The 10,059-nt window shown below is 40.4% G+C and overlaps 1 protein-coding gene across 1 annotated transcript in view; it reads left to right on the top strand.

Annotated features, from left to right (window-relative positions):
* Positions 1–8,711, top strand: part of LOC145480677 (alkaline phosphatase-like) — a 9,278-nt gene extending 567 nt beyond the window's left edge. Inside the window, exons 2-8 of the mRNA XM_081458977.1 lie at positions 2,112–2,426; positions 2,865–3,110; positions 3,483–3,719; positions 4,458–4,598; positions 5,304–5,411; positions 6,144–6,428; positions 7,398–8,711. Of these exons, the coding sequence (XP_081315103.1) occupies positions 2,112–2,426; positions 2,865–3,110; positions 3,483–3,719; positions 4,458–4,598; positions 5,304–5,411; positions 6,144–6,428; positions 7,398–7,624 (1,559 nt within the window). The 3' untranslated portion in view covers positions 7,625–8,711. The remainder of the gene's footprint in view (positions 1–2,111; positions 2,427–2,864; positions 3,111–3,482; positions 3,720–4,457; positions 4,599–5,303; positions 5,412–6,143; positions 6,429–7,397) is intronic.
* The last annotated feature ends 1,348 nt before the right edge of the window (positions 8,712–10,059 follow it).

Below are 10,059 nucleotides of genomic sequence, written 5' to 3'. Positions count from 1 at the left end.
CTTCATTGCGTTTTTTTTCGATTCGTTTTCTACTGACGCCTCGGGATTGTCTGTAGAGTTCTTGAATAATAATTACATGTAGCTAGCTACATTTAGACAGGGTCAAGCAGGTCACGCGTTCATTCATTAACCAAATGCTTTCTTAATGAAAATTTCAGTGTTTTCATTCTTCGCAGCAATATGAACAGTTCATTAGTTCGACATTAGAACCTTTCCAAAAGAAAAAAATGTTCAAAGTTGTTGTTTATAGTGTAAATGCGCTTAGCTACACCTAGCTAGTTGACAGGCGTGCTACTTAAACTGAAAGAAACAAATATATCAATTTAACCTGGTAGGCTTAAAAATCCCAACTGGCTGCAGACCAGATTGCTATTTACAAGTATGACCGAGGAGTTGATCATTGTAGTTCCGAGGTAAACTTACTCTCGAGTGAGTAACGATGTTAGGAATCGACATCGAGTTAGGAAAGGGCTAGAAATAGCTCTGTTTCGCCTGAACAACTGAATTAAAATTGCACGCACTGGTAGCGAGGTTTACAGCGTGACATTGAACATTATTATTTGCGCATCATTAGCATTTAAAGAGCTATAAAAACAGAGTGCTATTCAGGCTAAGCTGTGTACTCTTCACACCAAACAGCGGGGCGAGCATTCAAGCTAAGCGCAGCGGAGTGCTATTCATGCTAACCGAAGGGAAATCGCTTAGTCCAAAAAAACGGCAATAGCAACCTCGTTCCTTGCTGCGCAAGCCTGGCGAAACGAGCGGTCCTCGAGAGTCCTGTTGCAGGCTCGATATTGATTGGTTTTATAAATGACGATACAAATGAGCGGAAGTACGACACCAGCGACACGATTGAGCCGGGTGTTCGTCAGCTAGAGTCTTCCAAAAAGAACTTTCCAGGGTCGCCGCTTTCCCAACCGGTGGTATAAAGACGAACAAGGACTGTTTACGTGGTTGAGGCAATAGAGAGTTTAACTGAAAACCACGACGGCAACGGCAAATCAGGGAACGTCGCTAAACAAAAGGTTTACAGAGCAGTACAATGGCTGTGCACGTGCGTTATAATTCTTGGTATATTTCTTTGCCGTCCTCTGCAAAACAAGAACGTGAAATGACCAAATTCTGCGTTGCCTGGAGAACGTGAACCACGACGACTAATTTTAATATTTGTTTTTATTTCAAATTTTTCGCCCTGTCCCAGATTCAGTTTTGTGATAGTTTTGACATTGAGAAACACTGAAAGGAAAATGACTTAAGAGTATCGCGAGATTCGTAGGTAAAATATAAAACCTTAATAAGAAGTTTCTTTGATAAAGATTTGGTAATAAAAATCAGACGTTTCTACCTCTCGGAGGTCATTTTCATGTTGAAGTAAAATATAAAATAGCATAAAAAGTCTACTAAGTAAATGGGAATGTAAAAACCTCCAAAAAACATGTTAACAGAGGGTTTTCTAATATACACGAACTGATACGACTCGTATATTGGCATCTTTCTTTTCGCACGACTCCTACGGGTCGTACGGGTCGTGAAACAGTGGTTTACGAGTTGTACAGTTGGTGAACTGTATATCATTAGACAGACTTCGTAACATCCGCGGAAGAACTAGGTACCACGTCTAAAAGTAACTTAGGAGGGATTACCTTGGGTATAGGGGATTCACTCTCTTACCTCGATAGTCTCTTGACTGCACCTATTCTTGAATTTGCGATCTGGCTTATTGGCCAGTGGCTCAGAAAGAGACCTGATGTGCGCGATCTAAGGCGGCGTTTTGTGTAAAACAGCCGGTTACCTGCCTAGTTCCAGCTGCACAATTCAGTCAATTCAGAGCCATTAAAAGAATACAGCATCCACTGAGCAGTGGTCTCATCAATAAGAATGTGAACTGAGCAGTTGGTTACTTCGATACAAAAAAGAAATTCCCGACAGCGAAAAGAAGATATCCACGCATATGTCAAAAAACCCCTAAAATCCGCCTGAAAAACAAATCACACGTTGTGAGTCTATACATCGTCTTTCACAGTATCCACTACGATATGTGCTATTCAAACTGAAAACAGGAATGACTTCAGATCACACTACTGTTTAACTATGTATTTCTGGCGTTTTAGAAACGTCTTATCAGGAGACCAACAAATGGTACAAAGATGGCGATAAACTGTTAAAGAACAACTTAAAGCTAGAACCAAACAAAATGACTGCCAAGAACACCATACTTTTCATGGGAGATGGCATGAGTGTTACAACCATCACTGCGGCACGTATCTTGGAAGGACAGATGAAAAACCAAGTGGGAGAAGAAAATGTCCTGAGCTGGGAGAATTTTCCCTGGTCTGCGCAGGCCAAGACATACAATGTGAACTCGCAGGGAGCAGATTCTGGGGCGTGTGCTACGGCTTACTTGTGTGGTGTGAAAACTAATCAGGGTAGGAACAAACGACACCTCAGTAATAATTAAAAATAATAATAACGATTTTATTACCAAATCGCTTACAATAAAAGACACCAGAAATCAAATTAAAAATTATTCGTGCTAAAATATTTAAAAAGAATTGAAAACCGAAAATTATTTAGAAAATCTTTCTTCAGCTTTTCTTTTAAATATGTTTCAGCCCGGCGATTGAACTTATGCATATTATCAGTCGCAAAATCTAAATGAGGCAGGCTAAAGGTCTTTGAGGCGCAGAATTGGAAGTTCCAAGCGCGTGTGTTGTGTCAAATCTGATTTCGTTGCATGCACAGGCTCCCCTCGGATTTCAAATCCAAATGTGGTAGTGCTCAATTAAAATGCCATCTGTGATCATTAATTGGACGGATGCATTAAAACTGGCTGACTTTAATTTGTCAATATTGGTTTATTTCAGAACTCATTGGCTTGACTGAGGCGGCAAAATGGGATTACTGTGGCACACTAACAGAGGAGACAAAACTTGTTTCCATTCTTACATTAGCAGAGAAGGCTGGAATGTCAACAGGATTCGTGACAACCGCGCGCGCAACACACGCATCTCCCTCGCCACTTTATGCTCACTCTGTGAGTGGGGACTGGGAGAGTGATAAGGACAAGCAAGAGCAGGCAAAAGATGATCATTCAAAATGCCCGGATATTGGTATGGAAAATCACACAACGGACGTTTGGATTAAATTGTTTTAGGTTTAGGTCCTCAAAAGTCTAAAAGAGTTTTGATCTTGCGGAATCTCATTTGGTATCGCAAGGGCTGCCGCTAATTTATTTCCTGTGAGACTCTTGGCTTTATACAGGCTCGAGTTTCGATATGTTATCGAATCAGTCTTGTCCCAGTTGGGATGGAGGACAAATTCTTTCATTGTGGTTCTTACTTAGTAGGTCGGTCGGTCGGTCGGTCGGTCGGTCGGTCAGTCAGTCAGTATGTCTGCTTGTCCGTCTGCCTGTCTGCCTGTCAGTCCTCTATTATCTACACATCATTCAGTCATTTACTCATTTATCCTTAATCAATTTTTAGCTCGCCAGCTTGTTGATTATCCCCACGGCAATGGTCTCGAAGTTATATTTGGAGGTGGTCGTGAGAAGTTTATGTCCAAAAATGACACTGATCCAGAGTATCCAAATGAGACTGGAGAGAGACTGGACGGTAGAAACTTGATAAAGGAATGGATCGAGAAATACCCCAATTCACAGTACGTTTGGAACAAAACAGGATTTGACCAGATTGTCCCAGAAAAGGTTGATCACGTGATGGGTTAGTATTCTGCCTAAGCATTGATATGTCCTAGAAAGGCAGACATTGTCAGCACCCTTTGAAGTACGGGGTGCTTTCAAATTAGAAGACGAGTAAAAGATAATCATACCTGTGCCAGCCATTTTGAAGTTTGAATAGGCGGTCATCTTGTCTTATGCGAAGTCTGGTACCTAGAAATGCTCGGAAATCGCTCTTAGTTATTACTCCTCGTGCGAAATCGGACGTCCGAGAATTTCCGAATTCTCTCGGTTGTCCGCGAGCGCGTAATTTTTCGGCTCGACATGACCGCGCATCTAAGGGTACGTTTCTTTAGGCCAAAGACAAGATTGGATTCTTAAATAAAAAAACACGGGATTTTTCATTTCTTTACTAAATAGATTAATTCAAGATCACTCACATTATGGTGCATCAAAGGAACCGATTCTTTTTCCTTTAATTTGATACGAGGGATTCCAGTGCTTAAGTCACAGATGACTGGACAACGAAACCAGTTTTCTCTCTATCGTTACGATAAGTCACAGAAGGCATTTTTGACAATTTTAAAAGTCTAGCAATATCGAGAGAACGAGTTATGTAATGAAGCCCTAAATATAAGACAGCAGGCAAGCATTGGGGACACATTAGTGTCATCATCTTCAATTCTTTATTACAAGCGTTTTTTGTCCCGGGGAATTTTTCATGCAGTCGGGCTCTGTCAGTGACATTCACTGTCAACACTTCGCTCTTATTTTTCCACAGGACTCTTTGAGCCCAGTCACATGCAGTACGAGGTGGATCGCGGAAACGACACCGCGGGCGAACCATCCATTGCAGAAATGACTGAAAAGGCCATCGAAATACTGAGAAAAAACCCCAAGGGATATTTTTTATTCGTTGAGGGTAAATATTACAACTTAGCATTCAGGTCGTAATTGTGCGAACGGTCAGTAAATGACGCTATCAGCCGGAAAAATCGAAAAAAACAAAAAAACAGAAAAATCGCCAGCGGACTGGCGGATACCATTATTTGTTTTCTTAGTACTTACCACTGGGCAGCGATTTATCCGGTAGATAGCGTTATCCATCCTTTGAACAATTAAGCCCACCACTATTCAGATAAGTGACTGGTCTGGCAAAATTTTAGGTTTTGTCAGTCATGATAATTTTATGAGGGCACGTTGCTACTATTTAAAGCCACAAAAGTCACAAATGGTATGTCATTCTAAAACGCGCTCGGCTTTATTTTTATGGTTAGGCCTACCGTCCACACTAATCCCTCACCAAAACGGAGCTTTTCGAAAACGCTCTTCAACGGGAAGGAATTTGAAAACGCCAGCTTTGAGTTTTAGTGTGGACGGAAAACATTCTGAAAGCGGAGTACTTAGAAAACGATAACTCAACGATAAACATGTGATATCCCTGTCCGAGGTTTTCTCAACGTAGTGTGAACGGGGCCTGGGATAACTGTTTATACGAAAGTCTGGACCATAAAACGTTGACAAAAACTTACATGAGTTGCAAATTATTCATTCCTCGGCTTCAGAGGAAACGACAATGTCTCTCAATTTACCGTACTCAAAAATCGTACACTCTGTTTTTTTTCAGGAGCTCGGATAGATCATGGACATCACGCGGGACAGGCCGTCCGTGCAGTAACTGACGCGGTTGCCATGGCAAAAGCAGTCAGTCGAGCTGTTGAGATGGTGGATAAAGGTGATCATGCGAAACACATGTTATTGTTTGAATGACAGGATCTGATAGGACGGTGAATAGTAAATTACTGTGAATGCTAGGAAGATGTTTTAGCAGTGACAAAACCATTGTCAAAGTTAAGAAACTTGCTTCGAATGGATAGAATCAAAATAAAATGATAAAGAATCGGTGATAGAATGCCAGTATGTTTACTTGTAGTCACAACTGGTCAAACATTTCAATATTCAATCTTTTACATGGCAATTTGATTTCTTTCAAGGAGTTGGATAAGATCGATGATGTGAGGCCTAACTTGTCAGGCCCGTGCGTACGTTACGTTACGCCATTTTTCAGATGATTTTTTTTACGTGAGAAAAGAACATTGCCTTTAATTTATTGCGAGAGACTGCAAACGATTGTAACTTCCAATGCACCCAAACTCTACTGGTCTAGGTATAAAGGAGACCAACACGTGTGCTGTAAAATGTAACTGTGTTCAAACGAATACACTCTCGTCAGAGGGTCTGCATGGGGGTGCCGCATTCTCAGTTATGAGTTCAAATTTTTCATCAATTCTCAGCTGTCATAAATATACCACATCAAGAGATCTTGACCACATCCACAGCCTATCATGAAACTACGTGGAAACACACGCAAATTAACCCAGAAAACATTTCAGTTGCATTTAATTAACCAATACATCTAAATGAGATGGTTAATTTTAAAATCGTTTTTATTTCCAACAAAATGTAGAAGACACACTCGTAATCGTAACCGCTGACCACTCACACGTGTTTACCGTTGGTGGGTACCCAAAACGAAACAATCCGATCTTTGGCTTAGTGATGAACATCTATGAAAACAAAGCGAATCTGGGAGACGATGACAAACCGTACACCACTCTTGGATATGCCAATGGACCCGGGGGGATCAACGGTTCAAGAGAAAACCTGACAGGGGTAGACACTGAAGACAAAGACTTCCGGCAACAAGCAACGGTGCAGAGATATAAAGAAACTCATGGCGTGGAAGATGTGGGTAGGTCTAGACAGCACATCAAAAATACCATGTGATGGTTCTAATTAGGCCATATGTAATTAACCCTTTGCAGCTAGGCCACCTACTTTTCATAAAATTATGGGCTGTAACTTGAAGAATGCCAGAAATGGAAAAAGCGTGTCGAAAATATCAAAATGGCTAAGTTTGAGGCCCCTGGCATTAAAGAATGAGATTTTATGACGGTTTGAATTTTCAAAAAAATAATAAAATTTGTATTTAAAACGTTGTTGGAGAGCAAGACCTTGCTCTCCAGTAACATTTTTTCCGAAAATTCAAACTGTCATATAAACTTACTTTTCAATGCCAGGGCCCTCAAACTTGGTCATTTTGCTATTTTCGATATGCTCTTCAGTTCTATTGCTGGCATTCTTTAAGTTAGAGCCCAAAATATAACATTTTTTAACAAAACTTTTGTCCCGTGACCCCAGCTGCACAGGACCCATTTAACCCTTGTCTCTTTGCATTTTAGGTTCTTGGAATAAGCTGCAGTAGAAGCAGAGTTTTTCAGCTATAAATTGGAGCCAAATTTTCTCTCGTGTGTTAAAGTTTTGGCCGTTTGTCTAATCACAAACTGAGTTGTACTTACACTTCTGTATATATACGACATAATTATTTATATTTTTATTGATAAAGGTAAATTAACCGCTGTAGCGCGTTAGTGAGGCTGACGTTAATCCATTGGTCGTGTTATCATCAAATGACGTTTCGGCCATGTGTTTTGGAGACATCACTTTCCAGTTGTACGTTTTATTATCAGATACCCGTGGGAATTTAGCAACCAACTAAGAACAAAATCTCCGATCGATAAGAAATTTTCCTTCCGATATCTTAAACGTTGACCTCGCCGAGCCGTCTGTAACATTGTATATTCCCAACCAATAGGACATGGAATATTCTTGTCCGCACCTGTTTCTATCTTAATTATTCGTTTTTCTTTTTGAAATTCAGGTATATACGCGGACGGTCCTGGGGCGTATTTATTTCACGGTGTGGTGGAGCAGCAGTACATATTTCACGTGATGGATCACGCCATGTGTTTGAGTGAAAGCAAGCAGGGATCATGTGACAAGCACGTGGCAAGAGGAGGAAAGAGAACTACAAGTTCCAAATCGTTGCTCGGTTTAGAAAAGCAGCTTCTTGCTGTTAGCATTGCTTTGCTGTTTTTGTTGATCTAAGAACATTGAACCTTAAGTTTGGAAACTAGTTCATATGCTCCTCTCGTAAAGAACGTGTTTTTTAGCGTTAAGTAGCTCTAAGTCAATTTTGAGTTTAAAGAAGGCCTTCAAGCTATAAGATCCAAACTTTCAGTGGTTGCTCATTAATTTCTCGGAGACGTTTTGTTCTGGAGCTAGCAGTTTTTTATTCCATGTTTCTTGATGTTGCACCGGTAACCTTGTGTTTACAACAGAATTTATCCAAGTTTGAAATTTTGAGTTCTGATGATTTTCCCAAGCAGCTCTTAGTAGCTTTGTAGTATAAGTTCATTTTAGTATCACATTTATCTGTTTAGAATGATTTTGTATCTACCTTGTGATGCCATGCCAATTAGTAGCAAGTAAAAGACTCGATTGAAGGCCTACTGGCACAAGTTATACTGTTATTTGACGTCCAGTGACACCATACTCACCTGGTGACCGTATTACCCTGTATCTAATAGAAAATAGCCCTACGTAAATAAGCGCGCTGATTATTTAAAATCGTGTTTTTATATAACTCGATAGAGACACGGTATATGTTTTCCATTTCTTAAAAACAAACAGCATGTAAGCGAGTATAATACTTTCGTTTCTACACATTTCCTCCCTCAAATACTCTCTTAACTTACAAATAAACAATCATATGGAAGCAAAATGAAAAGAACAGAAAGGCTTTCTAAAAAGGCGCTCTTTTTAATAAGAAGCAGTTTGAAAATTCACTACCCACTAATTTATGGTAATTGAAGGTAATAATAATATAAACGAAAACAGGACATTGAAAAACTCGCGCACGCACAGAGCAAGTGGCGCACGTACAGACGTCGTTCGGACAATCACGTGACAACCAAATTTTCTCGGCTCGATGGGTTACCAAATTTTCTAAGGCCTTCGACGCGCAGGAGCTCCGCTACAAAATGAATCATCCAAATGTTTAACGGATGGTGCGTTTCATAATCGAATGTAAACAGCCCTGCTGACTATGAATGAAACAATTTTCCGTGGTATCTTTCTCTTACTAGCTTATAAATTATAAATGAATCAACAGACGCACCTGCTGCGTGAAACATCCCCTCATCAAAAGGTAAGTCGTACATTGCGATCGCTTCTTTGCAACAAATTTTGTAGTCGGTACAGAAATGAAGCATGTAACTTGCACCTGCAACTCGCAAGGTAGGCGTAACAGGTGTTCGAAGACTCGCAGATAGTTTATCATCACTGATTCATTCTGGTCATTCACTCAATGGTTTGTCAAACAGGGTCCGACATTGACCGAGAAAATTGAAGACTGGTTACTCTTTACTCTTTACTATTTTAACTCTTCACTCTTCTCTCTTATTATAACATCGTAGGACAAAGTTTTTGAAAATTCGCTCAAATCTCGTTTAAACTCTCCAGGATGAGAAAAATGACACCATTGAATGTTCAAGAGTCCTTATTCGGTAAATCAGTTACCCATACATTGAACGAATTTAATGTCAACTCCTGATCTCCATGCGAACTCTTATATTTTAGCCACAGTTCTTCGGCCATACAAACTCTTATATTACGCTTGGGTGACCTGTGTTAAAACTGTTACGGATGGCACGACAAGACGCCATTTGCAATGCAACTCAACTCATTTAATGCGTACTTCATGTAAGCTACATAGAACTAGAACGCACATGTTTACTCCAAATATGGTAAGACAAACCATATACGTAACATCTCCCTTTCTTTAAAAAAAGAAAAACTAATAAACAAATATCTGGCAAAAACTAGCCTAAAACAAACTTACACAAATCCACTTTGTTTCTGAAAGTGTTCTATGTCAAACTAAATCAGTTTATCCGAGCTGGCTAAAACAAACTTAAAGTGTTCAAAGTCTAGCCTTTGCTTAACGCTTCATGTCAAAATCTTTAAATCTTGAAGGGGGACGAACAGTCCGGGTTCTTGTCTTCTGAGGTGCTAACAATGGAACATTAGTCTCTTCAGCAACAGTTTCATTCAAGGAATCTTTGTCAGGCCTAGTAGGTATAGCAGGTAACTCAGGTACTCTAGGTATCTCCTTGTGATTTACTCCTGACTCATGTGAGCTAACCTTGGTGCTTTGCTTTTCTGGTGTCGAGGATTCTGCTGCAGGCCTCAGAAACTGCCTGTTTCTTCGGAGGGTCTCACTGCCTGCTTGGACTACATATGACCTGTCTGACAGTTTCTCGACACAAGTGGCTGGTTTCCACGTTTGGTTCTTTCGCAGGGGTGCACTTCTGACTTCTTGTCCAATCTCTAATTCAGGTAACTGCTTCACATGACGGTCATGGTAGAACTTCGCCTTTTGCCTTTTCCGCTCTAATTTCTCTGTAGAATGTGCGCTTACTTTGGGACGGAGAAGGCTTGACGCTGTTGGTAAGAGAGTTCGTGTTTGGCGCGACATAAGC

This window comes from Orbicella franksi, chromosome 3 (genome assembly GCF_964199315.1).
Source record: "Orbicella franksi chromosome 3, jaOrbFran1.1, whole genome shotgun sequence".
In the NCBI taxonomy this organism is placed as follows: domain Eukaryota; kingdom Metazoa; phylum Cnidaria; class Anthozoa; order Scleractinia; family Merulinidae; genus Orbicella; species Orbicella franksi.
This window is presented reverse-complemented; position numbering and strand designations above follow the sequence as displayed.